The sequence below is a fragment of the Physella acuta genome, unplaced genomic scaffold, assembly GCF_028476545.2.
Source record: "Physella acuta isolate Inbredline_101_S28 unplaced genomic scaffold, ASM2847654v3 ptg000502l, whole genome shotgun sequence".
Lineage (NCBI taxonomy): Eukaryota > Metazoa > Mollusca > Gastropoda > Physidae > Physella > Physella acuta.
In genome coordinates this window covers 313,681-337,834 of record NW_026732021.1, presented here as the reverse complement: position 1 = coordinate 337,834, position 24,154 = coordinate 313,681, and the positions used below count along the sequence as shown (strand labels likewise).

Here is a 24,154-nt window from a genome sequence, read left to right as displayed (position 1 = left end):
TCCTGATAACATTCGTTATTTTTGAAGTGATGCTGTACCTGGGTCTGATTGGGAGGGGTGGGGGGAGGGGGGTGGGGTGGTAAGAGAAGTATCTATGGAAAGATTTCATTACGGGTAGAGGTAGAAGGTTATTGAATGGTCATATGCTACAGTTATGTTATGAGAGCCTGCTACTTGTATATTTGAGTCTTGACTCCAGACAGTTGCGTCACTTGGTCGGGTGTAACCCGGTGCAGTAGATGAGACTGTCACTTCTCTTCCCCCCCCCCCTCCTCAACAATTTTGAATTATGGCGTCACCCCCCTTTCTCCCTACTATTTTATTATTTAAACTGTATAAAACATTGTTTCGACCGTAATGTTTTTATTATTTTTGGCCGTGGTGTCACCCCGTAGATGTTGTCACCGGTGCGGACCGCAACCCCCTCCCCCCACCCTTTCCTGTGGACGCCACTGACTCCAGACATAATTATTCATATCACTTGCGCAAACTAATTAATGCACTCCGTTTTGTAAGGTTTAAATAGGAGCCGTTGATAATAACGTCATGCAATTTGTTTTTGGCTAATTTTACCCAATCCTTACGGTCAAATGTCGTCATAAAAATCCACCAACAAGTTGAAATAATCATTTCATAATCATTTTCTTCTGTATATTACACCCCCCCCCCCTCAAGTTGAAAAAAAGATTTAGATTATTGCTAACGAGCCGGCCCGCGGCATAACATACGCCGCTATTTAGTTGTTTCTAATTTTCAATAATTCATAATTTGTGAATTCGACAGTACCAACGCTGACACTGAAAATATTTCTTTAAAACACTACAAGTAGCTCGTTAAGGACCATAACCCCCCCCCCCTTCCTTCCCTCCCCCCTCCTCCCCCCCCCCCCCCCCCCTACGTTTAAAATCGTTGGCTCTGCTTGTAAACATTTAGAGTGAACACAGCTCACTAAAAGCATGTAGGGGTGGGGAGGTAGGGAGAGCGTTTGCAGCTTGTTTTCTAACGGCTCGAAGAAGAGAATTATATATATAGATTACATGACGTCCCGTATGGACGACGGCTACTGGTGTTTGACAAATCGTTTAAGATATTGTATACTGCGGCGGTGGAAAGGACGCTGTGATAAAAGGTTGGTGGGCGCTAAAATCTAAACAAAACAGACATCTGTGTTGCTCCTGTGTAGGCCCTGTATTTATGATTAGCATTCCTATCTCTTGTTGAATACAATAATGGTTACTAACTTTTGTAAGTTTAAAAAAAACTAATGACAATTATTAAGCCTTCCTAACTTTTGTTGGAGACATTATTAGAGCATTCCTAACTTTTGTTGAAGACATTAGAATAATGGTTTCTAACTGTGTACATTTAATGACATTTATATACGTTTATTGAACCCATAAGGTAGCATGTCGATGTCTAGACGCAACTGATTGTTAATGTTATCCATCGTCGGTGCGAGCTGTTTGTCCCACACGACCCTACCAACGTCAACACTGCGCCACCTATTCCATCTCGCGCCCCCACAACAATGTGAAAGTTGTGGCTCTCGTGGCAACCTTTCATGTCAACACTCGCGTCTCTCTCTCGTGTATTGATCCGGCCAGTGTTCACATAGCGTGGAATTGTCTATGTAAGGGAGATTAGCTATGTACACTGTGCAAATATTTCGGCGGTTATCGCCCATTATTTGAGCAAGGGGTGGGGAGAATCGTGGATCTGCGCTAATCCACAACTGTACAAGATATACGATCATGTTTATGAATGGTGACGATAAATTCACTGCATGAAACAGTGGCGGAACTAGAAAAAAGGGGCCACCCCGCAAAAAATAATGTTTAGGCCCCCCCCCCATATAAATATATAGGCCTATATATGTATATATATATATATATATATATATATATATATATATATATATATATATATATATATATATATATATATATATATATATATATATATATATATATATATATATGTATATATATATATATATATATATATATATATATATATATATATATATATATACATATATACTTAAACACAACATACGAACATAGGATACTTATTCATGCTGGCCTGTTCCTGTTATGAGAAATACGTGGGTTTTTTTTTTTTTTTATTAAAACAAATTACAACATCACATCATGAGTGTAAGTGCATTAGTCTGTTTTGTGAGAATCAGTTTAATATTATCTCTGCCGTAAGTCCTCATATTGGTCAAAAGAATATAAAACATGAAAGCTTTCTGTAAATAATGGTGTCTCGTGTCATGTTTATTTTTATGTTTTTTCATATTTATTTTATTAATTTTGAATACATTTTCTTTTTATACCGTGTCATTCTTTAGTAAGTAATTTATAAACAAATAATATTAAAGAGAAGTAATTGCTTTTTAATTCGTTTAGTACAAATCTATTAAAAAGAGGCTTATGAGCATCACTGTTTGACTATTTAAAAAAGGGAAATAAGTCATGGAAGTGGTTTGAACGTTTGCTATCTTTGATAAGTTTCATTGTAGTAGAAAGAGGACTCGGTTTTCACAGTGGTTTAAAAACGAAGGAAAATGAGCGTAGAGTAGTATCTATAGAATAAAGATAATCCAACCGCAGCTACGGTAATCTTTTTTACAAAACAAACATTAAATAAAAAATGCAAGAACATTTTTTTAAACAATTTTTTATGGTCGGCCGTGGGCCCCTAAATGGGGTGGGCCCCCCCGCATTGCGGGGTCTGGCGGCACTGTAGTTCCGCCCCTGGCATGAAATCGATCTATTCAGAATGTACTTTATGGTCAATCTTATACTTTAGGTAGAAAAGGATTGGCGATATAAAAAGGAATAGGCCTAAAGGATTATCAGAATTTATTTTTCTTGACAGCCTTGCCTAACTTTAACGTTGTGCTATGTATGTTTATTCAATACAGTTCTGTATTGCAACACGGACGTGCATACATAAAAAAGTTTCTAACTTTTAGCACTCTGTTCTAATGTGGAATAAATGTTGCTTGTCAAGACTAGTCTACTTAATGAGACGGAACAATGATTTGAATGGTTGAAATATTTGAAAGCACACAGTAGTCAGAACAATGCACACGTTTTTAACTGCGTTATAATCACTCGGCCAGAGAAAATTATGATCTGTCTCTTATTGAGAAATAGAGAGAGGTAAAGGGGGGGGGAGAAAGAGAGAAAATCGCACAGTGGCAAACCGCACAACACGAGTTTAAATTTAATAAATCCATAGTTGAGACAAAAATAATTCACGGAAAACACGGACCAGCTCATTGAGCAACAAAACAAAACGGTTGATCCGTGACCGCTGAATTATTTGTGGGGGTGTTGGACGTATAACCCAAGACGTCCCTAACATGGGCGGTCTTTGAACTTCGGCTGTTTCTACTCATGTCCCGCTGTTTATAATGATCTTCGGCTGTTCTATTGATGTTCGGCTGTTTCTATTAATGTTCAGCGAATGTCCCGCTGTTTATAATGATCTTCAGCTGTTTTTATTGATGTTTGGCTTGTTCTACTATGTTCGGTTGTTTCTACTAATGTTCGTCTGTTTCTTCTAACGTTCGGCTGTTTCTAGTAATGTTCAGCTGTTTCTACTAATGTTCGGCTGTTTCTACTAATGTTCGGCTGTTTCTACTAATGTTCGGCTGTTTCTACTAATGTTAGGTTGTTTCTACTAATGTTTGGCTGTTTCTACTAATGTTTAACTAAAACATCAAAGTCAGTTATCACCTTCGACGCTGTCCTTGACTGAGTAGACTCCCCCCACTCCTCTTTGTCAAACCAACCATGCATTGTCACTTTGATTTAGTTACATCGACGGCAGGCCAAACATGTCATTCGTCAACATCATAATAATCGTCAACATAATCATCAAAATCATCAACATAATAATAATCGCCAACATAATCATCAACATAATCATCATCACCACCCATGGTTCACTCATCTGCTTTTATTGCATAATCAGGAGACATGGTTAAAAGTAATCAGTGAAAAATCAACAATGTTAATAATTATCATTAAAAAAGTTTAAATAAACCCACGTTTTCTGATTGAACTAAAAAGTAGAAAATAAATGCTATACATCACAATAATGCAAGCGATCACTCTACTATAAGCGAGGAAAAACGTGGGGCGCCGAAGTAAAAGTTATATTACTATTGATTAGATAATACTATTGACTTTTATTAGGGAGCTTGTAGAGAGTCAACAGTATTAGAAACTGTAAGAAAATCACGGCGCCCCACGTTTTTCATCGCTTATAGTAGAGTGATCGCTTGCATTATTGTGATGTATAGCATTTATTTTCTACTTTTTAGTTCAATCAGAAAACGTGGGTTTATTTAAACTTTTTTAATGATAATTATTTTCTACTTTTTAGTCTTTGTCTGTTTGTTTGCTTTAAAATCTTGCTATCGATTTTATCTTTTCGCATTCACTTTTGTTTTTGGGTAAACGAAGACAACTCGTAAAAAATACGAGCCTTGAACCCGTGTCGAGTGGGTTAGCAATCGTGTGCCCAACCACTCGACCATATCGTCTCCCCCATACTGGCCACCAGTTGTTCCGGTTGTTTGTACACAAACACCACGTGAACACTACTCAGTAAGCAAAAAGAGAGAGAGAGTACCGAACCTTGTTTTCATCAAATTACAATGACTGGGTTATGTCCCCTTTTCCCACGTTTTTTGTACAATTATATAGTGGTCTACAATGATCAATAAAATGTTTCCATGGATCAATTTAGTAATAATAAAAATTGAATATTCAATTGTCATCGGTAACAAAGCTTCCCTGAAAATTTCAGCGCGCTAGCTAACTGGGAAGTGCCCGAAATTTCGATCGCAAGATTTGATTGGAAAAACAAACAAACAAACAAACAGAGGCGAAAGCAAGTTAAAGAAAACGTGGGAAAACAAAATTCACGTTTTTCTTTGTAAATTAAGTGTGTATATTTGATCATTCTCCAACGCACACGCCTTAATATTAGCTTGTGTTTATATCAAATACGCCTTGTGTAAATTTAAAAATTGTATTGGGGGAAAAAAAAACTCTTGAAATTCCTCCAGGGTGAATCGTCTCGCAATGTGTAAACAAAACTGAATCGAACTTCATTTTGTATTCGGATTCCTCTCCGTTTCTTGAGCTTGTTGTCATGACGAGCACGCCACGGCTGATTGGCGCCCCAACACTCACTACACAGATCCTATCAATCTGTTATGTAACTTCAAACAGAAATGACATGAGTCTGTGTGAGATTATCGACCTGATGTCTCCCAGTCGCTATAGAAACTACCCCATCAACTCTGTCTATTTCCGCCTGCATCAACCTTTTCTTAATCTCTAAACCTGGAAACCAACTACAAGTTTCTTCAGCCAATGGTTAACTAGAAGTTTAAAAATTTTACAAATATGACTAGATCTAGATCTAGTAATGTCGTCCTCGTTGCGTAAAGAATAAAGATAAACCTAATAGATATTTTACAAATAGCGACAGATTTGTTTTCTCTTTCACGAGGTTGAAAGAATTATTTAGAAATTCTTTTTGTCAAAACTCTCTTGCAAAGATGGAAGAGAAGTGATCAAGCCGCGTAGAAACTTGCTGTTGGTATCGATTGGTTGATGAAATGAAGAGGCGCGGCCACATGAATATTGAATTAACCAACAGGCTCCTGAGGGCACGAATGAGTTTCAGAATGTTGATTTCATGAAGACTTAATATCCTTGCTTGCCAGGATGTTGCCTGAAACTTATTTCTTGCCTAAAGTTGTCTGCTGTGGTCCGAGTTAGTTTCGATACTTGGTAAGCTTTTTAATTGTGTCAATAGACTAGATTTATAATTATATCAATGGACTTTTGGAGGGTTTGGAAGAGGTTTTTGTTGTTTCTATAGACTATTGGTGAGTTTTGGCAGAATGCAGAGGTTTTTTGTTTTATCCTATGCTTTTGGTGGTTTTGGAAAAGATTTATGTTGTATCAATAGACTTTTGGTGAGTTTTTGCAGACCTGTTTTGTTGTATAAATAGTCTTTTGGTGGTTTTTGGATTTTGGATTATGTTTTTGTTGTTTCAATAGACTTTGTGCGGTTTTAGAACAGGTTTTTGTTATATGCACTGACTTTTTATGGTTTTGGAAGATATTTAATTTTGTAAAATGAAGGAACTTTTTCATTGGACTGCTGCACTTTTGGTAGTGGCATATTGGCAGCATAAACTAAGCTTTGATGTGCTTTCTTTGAACAGTAGAAACGTAGGCCTATTAATTTAATGGGAAATAAATGTAAATTGAAACTTGACACTTTGTGGGAATTTTTGATTGCTTCGATAGCCTTTTAATAGTGTGAATTCCTCTGCTATTGACCTGCCTGTATACTTAAAAGGGGATTGCCGCAACTCACATGTCGTATCATGTGGACTGAACTAGGCTAATGAATAGAAAACAAAATGAAGTGATCGAAAGGCCATAGTCGCTTGTAGAGTGAATACCGTTTATAGACACAGACATGTGGTGTGGCGCTTTGGTGACTGGAACATAGAGAGGCAACACCCGTCGCTACATAACACTCCCTACACGCAGATATGACGTTTGTAAAGGCTACTATTACTTTACAATACTGACAATATTAAGTTATATTATAATAGGTTAGTCAGATATGAAGTTTGTAAAGGCTACTATTACTTTACAATACTGACAATGTTAAGTTATATTATAATAGGTTAGTCAGAAGTATACTTTTAAACGATGATTTTTAGAACGAATTGATTCACTTAGCTAACCCGAGGTATTCTAACCAACCCCCCCCCCCCCCACCCTCTTCTCCCCACTAGTTTTGATACCCCATGTTTGTAATGAACGTGAATTAATTAAATATGAAGGAAAAGTCATTATTATAATACAAACAGTGGAGGAAAAGTCATTATTATAGTACAAACAGTGGAGGAAAAGTCATTATTATAGTACAAACAGTGGCTTCCTGTTGCGATGGAAGGCGGTTTAATTTTCTCCTTTTTTAAATCACCGGCAGCTAAATAATTGATTAGAGATATAAGGAACCTGCACGCAGGTTTTACAGGCTGTGCTTTCTGCCATTTACTGTCATCTCTAGTTTAGATACAATACGATGATATAAAACGAGATTAAAATACAATGAGATAAAAACGAGATAAAATATGATGAGATCAAACAAAACGAGATAAAATGAGTTAAAACAAAGTGACAATAACTTCTTGTCACAGCTACACCCCCTCACACGTGTCACCTTCTGTCGAATGTCTCGCTGCTTCGTGAAGAAGAAAAGTAAATACGGCTTGGGTCGAAAGTTAAATTTATACCGTGTTTGGTGTGTAGAGAAATCCATGAACACATAGCTAAGTAACCATTCACACTCAAACATTAATGAATTTTAATGTAGGAGCAAATTATGAACACGTTATTAATGGTCTGTCGATTCAGTGTTAGGGAACAACGCGACTAGTTGCTAGACGTTAAAGTCAGGGACGGTACAGATTATATTTTGACTTAATTGATATACATGATTAATACATGCGTTGTATTACAGGGATGTAAATGAACATACGTTGTATTACAGATATATGATTGATACATGCGGTGTATTACAGAGATACAATTGATACATGCGTTGTATTACACAGATGTGTAATACGTTGTATTACATCGATAAAGCTCAGACTATAAATGATGGATATATCCATGTTTGACGGCGACATAAATACCACGAAAATATCATTTGACAAGTTAAACATGCTTCATCCAGAGAGCCTGAGAGTGTATGCAGGGTGGGGATTGGGGGAGGGCAGACGTTTCGACTATAGTTATTTATTGTTTAAGAATCTAGAAAACTATAACAGGAATTCCGTCCGAAGAATGCCAACGTACAGCTGTCTTATCTTATGCTGAAGCTGTCTCGTATATCGGCTGTAGTAGTCAATGTACGTGTAAAGATCCAGATTAGCCGCACAACATAACATTCGTATACATGTGTTTCTAGTAGCACATACATAGGAGTTAACCACGGGGAGGGAGGGGGCTTTGTCCATAAATTACGTAACTTGCAATACTCACATAAGGGGAGGGAGGGCTGACTAGCGACAAGGGTGGGAGAGAGGCTCAAACAATGAGACAGACAAGTAAAATTATTCATGCTTTAGTGCCCGTGACCTTGTCATAAACTGACCACGTGACTTTTGACGATGAGATTTTTTCCCAGACTACATGGGTTGTCTGAAGTATTCTACCGGACGTTAATCACGTGGTGTAGCCTTCAATCGCTTTCAATTTTACTACGTTACTGATAAAATCATAGGCCTAATGGTGGCAGTGGTCATATCAACCAGCAGTGGCGTAACCAGGATCGTCTCAAGGGGGGGGGTTCCAATTTTTACCCGGGGACAAACTTTTGATTTGCACCCCCCCCCCTCCTCAAACTTTCGATTTGCACCCCCCTCATACTTTATATATATACCGAAGGGTCTATGGGGGGGGGGGTTATAACCCCCCTAACCCCCCTGCCTACACCACTGTCAACCAGTTCACTACATTCACAAAATCAATATAACTATAACTCTTAACCATCAATATACCGTAACTATCTCTGCTTTAAACATGTAAGTGGTGTGTGTGTCTTTTATTGTTTTATGATATCAGTGCTACACACGGATATAATGTAAGTATTTTCCTGTTGAAGAAATCACAGGGGTATCATTCAACCATATCTTGGATATTCTAGCGGTGCGGATCTTTCTAAAGTTTAAAGCAAATCATTCAGGCATATCTTGGATAGTCGAAAGGCAGCTCTGTCTTAACAAAGCATTCAATCAGATCATGACTACAGACACAAATGTTGTATAAAAAATAGATATTTCATGAATATAGACACAACTGTTGTCTAAACAAATCATTCAACCATATCACCACTTTAGACACAACTGTTGTCTAAACAAAACATTCAACCATATCATGACTATAGACACAACTGTTGTCTCCAACAGGCCTGACAATGGGGACCGCTGCATCAGCCTCTAGAGAAGACATCACGTACGACAACTCTGCTGTTCTGGTTAAGTCACTCCCAGCTCTAAACTCAAGGTCCCAAATAGTGGATGGTGAGTCCATGTATTCGTCACCATTCAGTTTTGTTAGAATCTAGATAACTTTTGGATCTTGTCCAGATAAGCCCCGCCTCCGCCACCCGGAAAAAATAATAAAAAAGATGTTATAAAAAAAAGTCGTACTTTTAGATGTGATTGAAGAAGGTGAAACTGGGGCATGGCATTAATAATTTGCATGAAAAGGTCTGTATTTTGGCACCTTTAACCCTAAACATAGAGGTGGATAAGGAGTTTTTATGGCGTGCGTTTAAATATTCAATTGTCTAGACATCAGAAATAGGTCAAGGTTGCGTGCGTGCATTAGGACTTTGCAAAAAGTGGCGGGGCTTAACTTTTCACCCGGGCACTTTTTTCTTGTTAGTGGCGGGTTTATCTGGACAAGATCTTAACTTTTAGTTTTATGTAGAGCTATTTTCAGCAAGTTGATTTTTTCAAAGTAAGACAATAAAAACATAAGCAGAATAAGTTTCCCAAGCAATGCTTTACACTTGCAGTAGAAAGTAACTCAGGTCACCATGTCCAGGTGACAAAAGATGGATTCATTCCTAGCGAAGTCGTGCTGACGGAAGGGGAGGTAATTTCTAGATTCTAGTTGTGGTGTTACAAAACTTGAATTTGTTTTAAAATAAAATCATATAATTTCATTAATTTTGTTTGTCATTACTGAAAAAAATATATTTAGAATAATTGCTTAATTTCAAGTCTTTTTCCTATTAGGCCTATCTTTTTAAATTAGTTGTAACTATCTTTCAATAATAATCTGTAGGCCTAATTTTGGCATTGAGCATTTGTATTAAAAATATGTTTTTAAAAATTATTATTTATTGAATTTTTTACGTAACTTTAAATTGTTATCTGTTTGAAGGAAATAACTTTATATTGGGATGATGCTGTTGCAACAGCTACGAATTTAGTTCAAGTAAGTTTGTCCATCCTTTGCATTGCCGATTTGTTGATCATTTACTTTTATAAATTAGTTGGAAATTAATTTTAAAAAAATATTGTGATTTTGCAAACCTACAATATGAACAGATTTATAAATATTAGTGTGCCACTGTCACAGTGTAGTTTTGTATTATTTAGCTGACAATGAATGGTAATATTCCATAATAAAATATTTTTACATTTTTAATTTTTAAAAATCAATTGCAGGTTGTAAACGATGGGGAAAAACTGCGGCCAGTTGTTGGAGGCTATGGTGGTGTCAAAGGTCTTGATGGGACTTTTAAGCAAATGTTTAATTTGGAAGGACAGTACAAATTTTCAATGTGAGTACTGCAACACAAGTTACATTCATTAAATCTGCTTATATAGGCCTATATGATAAAAACTACCTAACTTTTGAAAATGTGTATTTAATTGTTTGCCTAAGCCTCAGTCACAACTCACATAATATCAGGTGCTAATTATTTATTGTCATTTAGTATTGTTGACAGGGAATAACAACAATTGTCAGGGAAAATATTTAAAATTTTCCACTCTCTGTTTGATGAACATTCTAACAATATAAATATATCAAAGGGAGGTAATATTTAAAGAACCAAAAGGGGTGGAAGGATACAGTAGGTCAGGTACCATTGTAAACTCACAACAACACCAGACAAACATGTGAAGTTATGAAGATAGATTCTGACTTCTCTCTTGTACCTCTACAGAAGTCAGATACGCTGCACGCCATTTACAGTGACAGTCAAGAAACGGCTGGACCACTTCATTGAGGTTACAGATGAAGGCTTTAGCCCATCTGTTCTGCACATTGGTCAAGGTCAAGTGGTCAGGTGGTCATGGAAGTCTTGTTCCACCCCCCACAAGGTTACAGAGGTGTACTACAGTATGGAGTCCCGGTGCTTTAGACAAGGGGAGAAGGAACAAAGCAATGTAGCCACTAGCTCGGGGACACACAGACAACAGTTTAAGTAGGTTGCATAATTTCATTGGTTAATAAATCCTTTAATTTTATCATTAGGGAATGGTTTTTTTTTTTTTTTGACATTTGCCTTTTTAATAAAAAAAGTCTATAATAAACCCATTAAACATAAAACCATAGTTTTAAAATATCAATTTTCAATTTGAAAATGTGCATTATCTTTAGATGTGCCTTAAATTTGCCTTATTATTAAACTAATAATAATCAGCAGTATACAAAGCACTTTATAAATCAACAATTTTGATAAATCAAGTGATAATCTTTTAAAATAAAATAATTAGAATGCTTTGAAACAAATGTTGTACATATATTTAGCTTTAGTGTAAAATGTTTTCCCCTTCTATTTCAGGAAACCTGGTCTTTATTACTTCCAGACTGAAAAACCAGATTCAGACAAATTTCATTTATGTATAGTGCATGTCAAATATACATCCAAGTAATTATAAATTTGCTTATTTTAAATTGATAACAATTATTTACTCTGTGTTTCAAGTTATTTTAGGACAGATAAAAATATAATTGAAACAAATTAGGTACACTGTTCGTTGTTTAGTTTAATGTTATTAGAAGAAAATCAGCACTTGTGTAATGCACTATTTCAGTGAGTATAAAATAGAAGTTCTTGACCAGACCTTTTCTCCCATGATACTTTTGGTGGAAGAAGGAGATCGTGTCTGGTGGGAATGGAACAGGGAAAAGGTGAGGTCACTGACCGTCATTGAAATTTAGCTTTAGTAGCTTAGCTCCAAATAAAATTAAAATCTAACTAACCTCAAATCTATTTTTATTAAAGATGTATAAACTTCTTAGACATTTTATGGAGATATTTCTTAAAACATGATAAGCTCAAGAACTTAATGTGAATTAATTTATTTTGAGTATGTTTTTAATAGCTTTGTATTAATTGGTTAAATGTCAAGTTCAGATTTGTTTTAAAGTTGCATGTAATTGAGATGGTCTCTGCCAACAGTGCAAGAAACTTCACCATATTTACCAGATGGATGCACCATCTTGTGAGGAGCAAGAGGATTCCCCTTATCAAGTCAGTATACATTCACATAATCATTTAATTTAAACATCAACTTTTTTTAAAACAGCTTAAATAAAGAGCCAACGCTGCATGGGTGATTAACCCTTAATTAGAATGTAAAATAAAGACCTGAACTACTATTTTAGCTTTTGTTTAGAGGTTAACCTAATATGTTATTTAAAGCCTTACATAACAGCTAAATTAACTAATTACAGCCAACCCAAGATGGATTTAAATGGCCACACAATCCAAGGTAATGAACAAATTTCCTTTCTGATGCATAATACTTATTTTTATGCTAGAACCTTTTTTTTTTTAATTTCTAAATTTTTAATTTTTAAATTATTAGTAATGTTATTATTAAATTGTGTACTATTAAGCCTATTTTTAAAAACAATTTCTCTCAGAATTTTACTGTAACTAAAAGAATTTATCATTGTAACAATGTCTGATAGTCTCAAAATTTGTTTTCTAGTCTTCCAATTCCAAAACTTTTTTAAGCATGTCAGCTGTTAAAATTTATTGTCATAACTACATTACAAACAAAAAATGCTTTGCTTAATGTTTTTGTCAGCTTGTTGTCCTCTTGAAATGTTTACTATCAGAAACTTAGTAATAAAACAGATAGTGTTAGTTACCTCACAAGTTAAAGACAGTTACAAATACTATGGACGTTTTGACCCAAGGTCTTCATCAGCACACAATAGTGTGGTTACAGATTAGACAGAAAAGACAAAAAGTAACACAATTTTGGACTTAGCTCGACAGTAAAAACATATCTTGTCTAAATGTCACGATATCCATCAGAAACTTTTACTTTTCTGTACTTTTCTGATCTTAAAGTCATACTTTCTTTAAAAACCTAGATTTTGAATATTACAATCACATAGTTAAATGTTTGACATGTGACTGATTACCAAATGTTGATGACTCCAGTAAACAAGGTCTGATGAGTCACAAGTTCACCAAACATGGAGTCTACTACTACTCTGATCAAAACTATGATGAGGCTGCCATGTATATTGGTACAATTATTGTCAGGCCAAGAGTAAAAGAGCACATAATCCAAGTCAAAGAAAGTGGATTTGATCCAGGTAAAGTTTTTTCATAAGTTGTCCTTAGTGGGACAATGTGGCTGAGTGGCAGAGCACATGACTGCCATTGCAAAAGTTGGATTTCTGATTCTGATTTGAGTTTGTAAGTTACCCTGAAATGGGGACAAAAAAAGTGGTAGAAAATGAACTGAGTATACTGACAAAAATAATTATACTCATCTACTCCCACCAGCCTTTGTTTGAAGTTTTATTACTTAAATTATTATAAGGAAAACAATGTCACTGGTAGCATAAAATAATACTTACAAAAATTGCATTTAGGTTTATATTTTTATCAATATTTCAAGCTAACGATCAATTATAATTGTCTTTTATTACCCAGACATCCTGAGAGTAAACACAGGTGACCTGGTTTGGATGTCATGGCCAGAATCCAATGCCGGGAGAATGAACAAAATTTTACGCATTGATGAGGAACAAAAAGTAGTCAGTCCACCAGCTCCTGAGGCTGATAAAAAACGTGAGAATAATAAACATTTATACTCTTGATTTTGTCAGACATTTATCCCTTTGTTTTCACCATCTGTTGTTGAAACATTCCTTTAACTTTTACTTGTCTGAAAAAATAAATTTATTTTGTTTAAGCAAACTCAATCCCATAGTGATGAATATATTACACTAAATTACAGATTATTAAGTGCAATTATTAGTTTTTTTATTAAGGTAATTCTTCTGTAAATTAAAAACATATTTCTTGCTAATCTCTAGAGACAGACAACATTGAAGATGAGGATTTAAGGCGGATGACTCAAGCAGGCCTAGCTTTTGCTAACTTCAGCAACATAGGAGTTTACACATACAAACTCTGTGACAAGACAAACACATTAGGCACATGTTCTGTCATTGTTAACCCTGGACCAAAGGTACACATTTCTTATGCATCTGAAAATACTAGATATATTGTATGCTTGTTTTGTAACCACTGTGGTAGATTTCAAGAAAGCTAACAACAGATATTGATGATTCTGGGCTAATCAAGTTTGAAGACTTCATTTTTTGGAGAAAAAAAAACAAAAAACTTCTGTTTTTTTAAAGTCTCAAACATAAAGCATTTCAAGTTATAACTCACTGATGTAAAATTTCTAAGTGTCCTAAACACAATTTGTCTAAAGTTTAAACTAGTGCTATGCTATTTCTGAGCAGTTATACACATATAGAACAATAAATTAGAAAATGACTTAGTTAATTTTTATGTAAATTTTTATTATTTATTGAGTTTGAAATAGACAACTGTATTCAAGTGTTGATTACAAAATACTAGAATTTAGAACGTAATAGCATTTTATATCAACGCTTTTATGATCTGGGTATTTTAAAATTTAAAAATGGTCATTTATTGTGTTCTTTTGATCATAACTTTTAAAATAACTTTACTTAGTAAGTTTGTTCTGTTTACAGAATCATACAATCTATGTGACTGACAGTGGATTTGAACCAGACGTCATTACAATCAGACCCAACGACAGAGTTTGGTGGATGTGGCAGAACACAAAAAAACAGCACAACATTGTACAGGTAGTTGTTTGTTGTTTTTTGTTGTTGTGGCAGCTGGACATGAGCAGGTTTCATTGTTGTGGCAGCTGGACATGAGCAGGTTTCATTGTTGTGGCAGCTGGACATGAGCAGGTTTCATTGTTGTGGCAGCTGGACATGAGCAGGTTTCATTGTTGTGGCAGCTGGACATGAGCAGGTTTCATTGTTGTGGCAGCTGGACATGAGCAGGTTTCATTGTTGTGGCAGCTGGACATGAGCAGGTTTCATTGTTGTGGCAGCTGGACATGAGCAGGTTTCATTGTTGTGGCAGCTGGACATGAGCAGGTTTCATTGTTGTGGCAGCTGGACATGAGCAGGTTTCATTGTTGTGGCAGCTGGACATGAGCAGGTTTCATTGTTGTGGCAGCTGGACATGAGCAGGTTTCATTGTTGTGGCAGCTGGACATGAGCAGGTTTCATTGTTGTGGCAGCTGGACATGAGCAGGTTTCATTGTTGTGGCAGCTGGACATGAGCAGGTTTCATTGTTGTGGCAGCTGGACATGAGCAGGTTTTATTGTTGTGGCAGCTGGACATGAGCAGGTTTCATTGTTGTGGCAGCTGGACATGAGCAGGTTTCATTGGCAGCTGGACATGAGCAGGTTTCATTGTTGTGGCAGCTGGACATGAGCAGGTTTCATTGTTGTGGCAGCTGGACATGAGCAGGTTTCATTGTTGTGGCAGCTGGACATGAGCAGGTTTCATTGTTGTGGCAGCTGGACATGAGCAGGTTTCATTGTTGTGGCAGCTGGACATGAGCAGGTTTCATTGTTGTGGCAGCTGGACATGAGCAGGTTTCATTGTTGTGGCAGCTGGACATGAGCAGGTTTCATTGTTGTGGCAGCTGGACATGAGCAGGTTTCATTGTTGTGGCAGCTGGACATGAGCAGGTTTCATTGTTGTGGCAGCTGGACATGAGCAGGTTTCATTGTTGTGGCAGCTGGACATGAGCAGGTTTCATTGTTGTGGCAGCTGGACATGAGCAGGTTTCATTGTTGTGGCAGCTGGACATGAGCAGGTTTCATTGTTGTGGCAGCTGGACATGAGCAGGTTTCATTGTTGTGGCAGCTGGACATGAGCAGGTTTTATTGTTGTGGCAGCTGGACATGAGCAGGTTTTATTGTTGTGGCAGCTGGACATGAGCAGGTTTCATTGGCAGCTGGACATGAGCAGGTTTCATTGTTGTGGCAGCTGGACATGAGCAGGTTTCATTGTTGTGGCAGCTGGACATGAGCAGGTTTCATTGTTGTGGCAGCTGGACATGAGCAGGTTTCATTGTTGTGGCAGCTGGACATGAGCAGGTTTCATTGTTGTGGCAGCTGGACATGAGCAGGTTTCATTGTTGTGGCAGCTGGACATGAGCAGGTTTTATTGTTGTGGCAGCTGGACATGAGCAGGTTTTATTGTTGTGGCAGCTGGACATGAGCAGGTTTCATTGGCAGCTGGACATGAGCAGGTTTCATTGTTGTGGCAGCTGGACATGAGCAGGTTTCATTGTTGTGGCAGCTGGACATGAGCAGGTTTCATTGTTGTGGCAGCTGGACATGAGCAGGTTTCATTGTTGTGGCAGCTGGACATGAGCAGGTTTCATTGTTGTGGCAGCTGGACATGAGCAGGTTTCATTGTTGTGGCAGCTGGACATGAGCAGGTTTTATTGTTGTGGCAGCTGGACATGAGCAGGTTTTATTGTTGTGGCAGCTGGACATGAGCAGGTTTCATTGGCAGCTGGACATGAGCAGGTTTCATTGTTGTGGCAGCTGGACATGAGCAGGTTTCATTGTTGTGGCAGCTGGACATGAGCAGGTTTCATTGTTGTGGCAGCTGGACATGAGCAGGTTTCATTGTTGTGGCAGCTGGACATGAGCAGGTTTCATGTCACAGGTTTGTCCAGTCGTGTTATGCTGAGTTGCTCACCTGCAAGACTTAGGTTCAAGTGTTTGACCTGTGTCACATGGATGTCCTGGAGCTACAAACACATCATAGTGCTTACCATCCATAGTTTTTTCTAGACTAACTCATGCCATAAGATGAAATCTGCTTCATGTCTAGTTTAGTTTATTGAAACTTGAACACATCTTTTTGTCATTGTATTTATCATATATCTTTTAGAATTTGATTAATCTGAAATCAACTTGTACAGGGAGTTTTTATTTGTTTACTTGTCTTTAGGTATCTCATGAGATTGTGCCAATTCCTGATGGATTTTGTAGCGGTCTACCAAGGGACAGCCCTTCAGCATATCACCACCAGTTTACTTCAGTTGGAGTATTTTATTTTCATAGGTGATCAGATATTTTTCTTTTCCAAAACAATAATTATTGCTTATAATATTTAAAAAGAACAAAAGCATCCTTTTAGGCATCACATTTTTTAATCATTTCAATGCTTTTTTACATAATTAAAATTATTTCAGTCACAAAATTCCTCAAAAGTTTGGGAGCATTGTTGTTGCACCTCAGTCCCATGTAAGTCTGTATATGTTTAATTTAACACCTGAAATACAATATTCTTATATCTTATATGAAATTTTTTAACTTCCTTTTATATATCAAAAATATTCCCTATTAAAATTTAGCTAAGTAAGAACAATAGTTAATATTTTTACTTTACCCATATGATAAGTATAATTGGACACAAGAACCATTTTTCTTCTAAAGCTAAAAAATGAAATTTGACATTTTTCCTGATCCAGGTTCATGAAGTAGAAGTTAGTAACAAAACTAGCCCTACAGTGACTGTAAATGTCACTGACATAGTGTGCTGGACAAGAAATCCACCTGTCACCAATGATGTCATTCAGCTAAAAAATCTGGACATGGCTTTCCACCCTCTGTCTGTTAATGACCTACTACCCAACAAAAGGTAAAAAAAATGTAGTGATAATTTGCAATTCATCTAACACATTGCTGAGTAAAAAATTGTTTAAAAATAAATTTTAAAAACACAAATCTAGTATTGTAATGTTACTTTAATTCAAATTATTTACCCCCTCTATTTTTCAGAAGCTGTATTGCAAAAAACATCAATGAGTTAGGCATTACTCCATTTTACAGTCTTTCCTTCAAGAATTTGGACAATAACATTATGGTTGGAATAATTCCTTGATAATATTTAGCAATGACTTATTTTATAGTTTATAGTTTTTATTTTAAAATATTTAACAAAATTTTTCTAATAAAGCATTAATAGTCTTCAACCAAATTTAAGTATAAACCCTACTTTGCTAACTTAACAATCCAACTTATTTCTGAAAATATTGGCAGGCTGTTGTTAGTGATGAAAGGTGTGACTATGCAATCATCAGAGTGAACAAACGTGGATTTCACCCTAAAGAAATATTTTTGCAAAAGGTTAGAAATATTAGAGTTAAAAATGGTGCCAAATTTGTAAGTTTTTACAACTAGAGGCTAACAATATATTATATGTTTGTTAGTTTAGATTTGTAATTTCATGTTGCTACTGAAGCTAATATTGAATATTTGGAGAAAAAAAAACTATGGTTAAAATATTTTAAAATACAAAATATGTATGTATCATATTAATTTGGCTAATTAACAATGCATTATCATTCATGCACTCTCTGTATGTTTTAGGGTAAATCAGTTCTTTGGACTTGGAAAGAGACTGATGGAGAACACAACATAATACATGTTACCGACCCAAAAAACAACGTAAGTTTACTTTAGCCTGTCTATATCAGTGGTTTCCATACTCTAGTGCTAGGGGAATGTACAATATAAAAATATACAGATATAAGTAAATATATAAGTATGTAATTATAATATTGTATTAGATCTATTATTTAACAATTTAGAAACATTTAAAAATAGTTGTAATTGTTTTCTACTGAATATTTGGTCGATTGGATAACTTACGAGGATGTTAGAATTCATGGCTACATTTTGAGGGTCTTTATTAATAACCAAGGGACATAACCTGTAACTATGTCTTAAGAAAAGAAGTGGACATCAAATGATAATTTAAAAAAAAAAGAAAATTCTTTCTTATTACACAAACTGTTAATATTAAAGTTCTTATATAGAGACTTGTCTATTCTTAATACTTCTTAAGTTTTAGAATTAAAATTGGTCTCTAGTATTAAAATATAAAACTATTAGCTTCATTAAATATATAATTTGTAGACTTGTTTAGGTGCCCTATTTAAAGTTTTATTGCAAGAAAGAGGATAGAAAATCATGCTTAAAAGCATCCTTAAAAAAAAAATCCTTGCCATTGTTTGAGTAAATAATTAGCTTCATCTTTTAATTTATAATTGTCTTATCATAAATTAACTTGTACAGACACCATACTCAAAATAAAATGGTGGGGGTTGAGGATGTACCTTCTTTCTCTTCTTCTTCTTCTTCGTTCTTAATTATTAGTGTTGAAGGGGATCGAGATTTATCTGCCAGTGGGTTTGAACTCGAGACTGTTCGAATGTATCAACCATGAGCTTTTTGCCGACTCGACCACACCTCCAACACAATTAAGCGTTACGTGTCAACTGGTTATGCGCCATTGAGGCCATTGACTCCGATTTCAGCCTGCTTTTCTTTTTGGATTTGCTTCCATAGCCTTTGTCCAACCAAGAACAAACTACAAGGCAGCAGTTGTTTAATTTTGGAGTTGTCTCTCCTAGAAGAGTGGCTGTCCCCAGCTAACGAGCCTCATCTGCCCGAGGGGGATGTACCAAGAATTTGGGGTTTTATAAAATATGAGAAGGGACAAAATGTTTGGAAACCACTGGTCTAAATATTAATTGGGCACCAGTACGATTTTTATTCTGTCACATAAATGTAGAAGCTTTGTAAAAAATACCACTTGCAAAATCTATTACAATATTAAATTTAATAAAACAGTTATAGGTCTGACAGTAAAAAATAGCTTAGTGTTCTCTATTTCTACCAGGCACAGCTAAAAGAAGTTACAAACATTGAAGGCTTCAGTAGTGGCAGGATTATAGAGAAGAGCAGCTTTCTCTACACTTTTGATAAATGTGGAGACTATGCTGTTGTATCCCAGGGTGCACCTGGTTTTTCTTGTGTTGTACACATTAAAGAGCCCAGTGAGTGTACATTTTCTCCATTCATTTTCAACACATTTTTTTTTTCTGCTGAAATTCCTTGACTTTGTTTAAGTAGTGTTATAGTGATTTAGAATTAAAATAAAAGATATAAAAATTGTAAAAGCAATAGCTTTTTAAAAATATTTTTTTTAAAGTTCTTCTTTTAATATAGTAGAAACGATCTGCCACTAAATTTTGCTTGAGTAGTTTCCCTTCATCACAATATCTTTTGTTTAGTTGCAGTTTCTTATCCAAAATTTTAATCAACTCTTATGTTTTAGTAAATCAAACAACCACACCAAAGATTGTTACTGACTCTGTTGTACAAACTGCTGATGGTTTTAAACGCTTGAAGCTAGAATGTGAAACAAAAGATGCAGAGATTCACTACACAACAGATGGGTCCCTGCCAGCCCTACATTTAGACAACACAATGGTATGTGCTGCATCATTTCCTGTATTGATTCATTTCTATCTATGTTCAATTTGTTCCATACCCTGTAATCCTATTTTTTTATATATTAAAGCGTTACAAACCTGATAAAGGAATAACACTAAAAGAGTCTGGAGTCATTAGAGCCATTGCTGTGAAGAATGGAGAGATTTGTAGTTTTCCTCTCACATCAGGGTCAGTGTCAAAACTTTATCCTCGCCCCCCCCCCCCCACCCCTGCCACCACCACCACTAGGGTCAGTGTTAAACATTTTACTTATCCTTCCCTTTAATCAGGATCAGTGTTAAACTGTTAAACAATTTACATTCCCCCCCACCCCCAATCAGGTTAAGTGTGAACATTTTATTTACCCCCTCTCCCATTAGGGCCAGTTAACAATTTTATTCCCCCCATCCCCCTTCCTCAGGTTCAGTGTTAACACTAATATGAACATAAAAATGGCCAAAATGTGCAGATGTCTTGCTATTAAAATCTTTGTCAATTGGTTATAAAATGCTGCAGGTATGCACAGCATAGTTTTCTACAAATTAATTTTTTTTAGATAATTTTATTTGTGCATCAATTCCAGTGTGATATGGGTGGAACCCAAAGATGGTGTGAAAAAACTTTTTAAAGAGGAGAGTGAGGTACTGACTGATGCTGAGGAGCCAGAAGACCCAGAAAAGCAGGTAAATTCATCACTAGTTTGTGTTTCTGTAAGGAAGGATACCAGTGCAAATGATTTTAATGTTGAGTAACATCAATGGCTGATTGAATCTTTCTTGACTGACATTCAAATTATTTTTAGCTTCTTTTTTCAGTTCTTTTAGGTATTGCTTATCTGTTGATGTTTTGGGTTTGATCCACCCCACTTCCTTTCAAACATCTTTCTGAGCTCTAGTTTGTCTGCAAATCTCATAGACATGTAGACCTGATTGTTATTGTCTGGCCAGTGTATTTTAAAAATGACATTTGATAGTGTTTTAACAAAGCACAGGATTTTTTTTTTATGCTTATGTCACCTCCCCTGTTCAAAGTCTTGGATTACTGAGTGATAAATTTTCACCTGGCTTTGCTGTACCCAGATCTATCCTATACCATTTGTTAAATGAAGCTTATCACACACCAGTGGATCAAATTAATTTACTACAATCACAGACCTGAAAATTTACATTATGTTTAAATCTAAATTCATCTTATTGAAACTATGTCACAGAGTTTGTGGGTCTGGTGGGGTTGTCGCCCCTACATCAGAGGGTGTCTGACTGACCCAGGGACCATCGAGGTGTTTTGGGAGCTGCCTAAACCACACATTACTCAAGAACACATTAAAGGGTAAAGCTTTATAAAGCCTAAGTTAAAGTTAAGTCATTTCAATATATCAAGAGTAACTTATATTTCATACATATTTTTAAATGGTTGTAGAATCTGGTATTAAAATTTAAAAAAAATCCCAGCTCAAAACTAATTTTTTCAACAGGTACAATATATTTCTGAATGGCGTCTGCTATTGTCCAATGTTCCCTCCAACAAACAACAGTGTCAACATCTCAGGGTTGGCTGGTGGCAGATCCTACAAAATTTATGTCAAGGCTTATCCTAAAGATCCTCAGAATGTAGCCATTAATTCCAACAACCTTGTAAGTTGTCCACTGAACCAAATCAAGATCCTATTTATTTTTTAAAACACCATGGTTAATTAATATTTCACCAAAGATTAGTAAAATAATATTCCATTTTTAGAATTTAATATTAATTTTCTAATTAATTAACATAATATATTATTTTGTTTTGAGCAATAAACCTAATTAAACTGAGGCTAACTTTTTTTCTTGTAACTAGCATTTGAAATGTCCTGTTGAAACTGAGGAAATTGGGCCAGTAATTTCATTAGTTCAGACTGAAAAGAAAGACAGCATTGCAGTTGTCTGGATGTCGATTGATAAGCCTGACAGACACGTGAATGGATACCTTGTCTTCCTGAATGATCAACAGTGTGGACCAAAGGTAATTATTTTGTTAATTATGCAGATTTATATTTATATAATTGTAGTGTTAGGAAATTAGGTTGTAGTGTGCAGTATTGTTAAGTTAATCAAAGCTTTGTAACTAAAGATTGGTGTTGCATTATTAGTGCATCTAGTTTTGTTTAAGCGGAACTTACTTCTTTCTTATTTATTGCTGGGTAAGGGAAGTTAACTAAACCCACCCATTACAGACTTTTGTGTAAAATACCCTACATGGCTTTATTTTAAAATAATTCAAGAAGACTGTCTTTATTTTTATTTAGTCTTTATTCAATAAAATGTGTAGTAACCTAGAAGATGCTTGAATAAATACTAGATAATCTAATGTTTTTTTTTTATAATCATCTTAATTAAAACTACACCTTGCATGAATTTTATAACTAGTTAATGATATATTTTTTTTCATTTTAAATAAATGTCTTTGTGAAAAAAATATTCCTGCAGCTGGTGCCAAATCCCAACTCTAACAGGTGTAAAGTTGTGATTGAAAGCTGCGATCTCAATGCTGTTTACAAGGTTTTTGTTAAAGCGCTGCTAACAAGTAAGTGTTTGGAAAGCTTGTTTTCATTTTGTTTTAAACTACAACTAATTTTATTACATATTTCATTTTTTTACAACTAATTTTGATCAGCTTCTGAAAAATCCTGTATATCCAACGTACTGGAGGTGAAGCTACCATTAGAAACTGGCAATTTTGTGTACCCACCTGATGAGGAAAAAGAAGATGGTGAAGATATCTACATTGAGTATCTTGAGGTGACTGAAGGTTCTGGCTACATGTCCCAGATGGATGGTAATAATATTATTTCATTTGTTCCTTTTCTTCACTCATTTTTCTTACAACTTTTCTAAAAATTCACTCAAATAAAATAAAGCAGAGAAACAAAACCTTTTATGATAAAGTCTAATTTTCTCCCAGAAATAGATACTCTTACAAAATCATGGTTTGTAATGCAATCAAGTTTTCAGAAATAATTTTATTTAAAAATTACTTTTTGAATTTTACAAAATAAAATGTGAACATCTTAAAACCAATTACTAATTTGTTTTTCTTAGTAAAGGTATTCATATTTTTGTAATATAGATTTTGTACTCATTTTTTCACAAATTAAAAATATCATGTTTCTCTGTATAATTAGACACCATTATCTGGCATGCTATGCATGATGATCTATTATTGTTAAATACATGCGTAATTATATGTAAGAGCATAGATTGATTCACAATGTGTAAATCCTAACCTCAGTCAAAGAAGACTTCAGAGCAATCTGACCATGTAAATCTATAAATGTCTTGCTAGACCCTGATAACCCAATCTGGGAGACAGAAACTGACTCTACATCTGGGCAGGATGACTCAGAGACAGCCTCACAAAAGAAAACACATCAAAAGAGAATGCCTGACCAAGGTATTTTCAGTTCTTTGAAAATTCTGTCAAAGATTTTATATACATGACAAAGAGCTGGGTAAACTAGTTGCTTGAGGATTTAAAACTATAAAAAAATTAGCTGCATTTATTGACTTTGTATTTACATTAACTATCAGGAAAAAAACTATCAGATCTAGCCCCTCTTTTTTTTCCATTATCTAGTCAACAAAAAATAATTTAATTTTAAATTTAGCTTTAATTCAGTTTAAACTTGTTTTTCAACTTATTAAATTTTCAATAAGTACCCGATGCTATTTACAAATCACAAAAAAATTGCATGTTTTAAATGTTTTGAAAAGTTCTGATATATTTGTGATATCACATATATTTGTATGATGTACTGTATTTTCTTTTTAAATTGTGTGATATACAGCATGAAAATTCACTATTTCTAATGTGCACAAATTAAGCAGATTAAAGGTAGCTATGGTTAATCATAAGATTTTTTC

The 24,154-nt window shown here is 35.3% G+C and overlaps 1 protein-coding gene across 2 annotated transcripts in view; it reads left to right on the top strand.

The window, feature by feature from the left end:
- LOC131944640 (uncharacterized) overlaps positions 1 to 24,154 on the top strand; it is a 45,142-nt gene that overhangs the window by 2,233 nt on the left and 18,755 nt on the right. Inside the window, exons 2-30 of one of the 2 annotated variants that reach the window (XM_059305373.1) lie at positions 9,029 to 9,142; positions 9,646 to 9,722; positions 10,014 to 10,067; positions 10,301 to 10,416; positions 10,804 to 11,064; positions 11,425 to 11,511; positions 11,678 to 11,774; positions 12,046 to 12,117; positions 12,321 to 12,358; positions 13,042 to 13,199; positions 13,543 to 13,680; positions 13,929 to 14,083; positions 14,619 to 14,735; positions 16,921 to 17,033; positions 17,165 to 17,216; positions 17,444 to 17,613; positions 17,754 to 17,838; positions 18,015 to 18,101; positions 18,345 to 18,422; positions 19,660 to 19,816; positions 20,098 to 20,252; positions 20,344 to 20,444; positions 20,839 to 20,938; positions 21,466 to 21,584; positions 21,730 to 21,889; positions 22,092 to 22,256; positions 22,721 to 22,817; positions 22,908 to 23,069; positions 23,577 to 23,684. In XM_059305373.1, coding sequence (XP_059161356.1) covers positions 9,037 to 9,142; positions 9,646 to 9,722; positions 10,014 to 10,067; positions 10,301 to 10,416; positions 10,804 to 11,064; positions 11,425 to 11,511; positions 11,678 to 11,774; positions 12,046 to 12,117; positions 12,321 to 12,358; positions 13,042 to 13,199; positions 13,543 to 13,680; positions 13,929 to 14,083; positions 14,619 to 14,735; positions 16,921 to 17,033; positions 17,165 to 17,216; positions 17,444 to 17,613; positions 17,754 to 17,838; positions 18,015 to 18,101; positions 18,345 to 18,422; positions 19,660 to 19,816; positions 20,098 to 20,252; positions 20,344 to 20,444; positions 20,839 to 20,938; positions 21,466 to 21,584; positions 21,730 to 21,889; positions 22,092 to 22,256; positions 22,721 to 22,817; positions 22,908 to 23,069; positions 23,577 to 23,684 — 3,385 coding nt within the window. In that variant the 5' untranslated portion in view covers positions 9,029 to 9,036. Of the gene's footprint in view, positions 1 to 9,028; positions 9,143 to 9,642; positions 9,723 to 10,013; positions 10,068 to 10,300; positions 10,417 to 10,803; positions 11,065 to 11,424; positions 11,512 to 11,677; positions 11,775 to 12,045; positions 12,118 to 12,320; positions 12,359 to 13,041; positions 13,200 to 13,542; positions 13,681 to 13,928; positions 14,084 to 14,618; positions 14,736 to 16,920; positions 17,034 to 17,164; positions 17,217 to 17,443; positions 17,614 to 17,753; positions 17,839 to 18,014; positions 18,102 to 18,344; positions 18,423 to 19,659; positions 19,817 to 20,097; positions 20,253 to 20,343; positions 20,445 to 20,838; positions 20,939 to 21,465; positions 21,585 to 21,729; positions 21,890 to 22,091; positions 22,257 to 22,720; positions 22,818 to 22,907; positions 23,070 to 23,576; positions 23,685 to 24,154 lie in introns of both variants that reach the window. The other variant, XM_059305372.1, reaches the window with a different exon arrangement.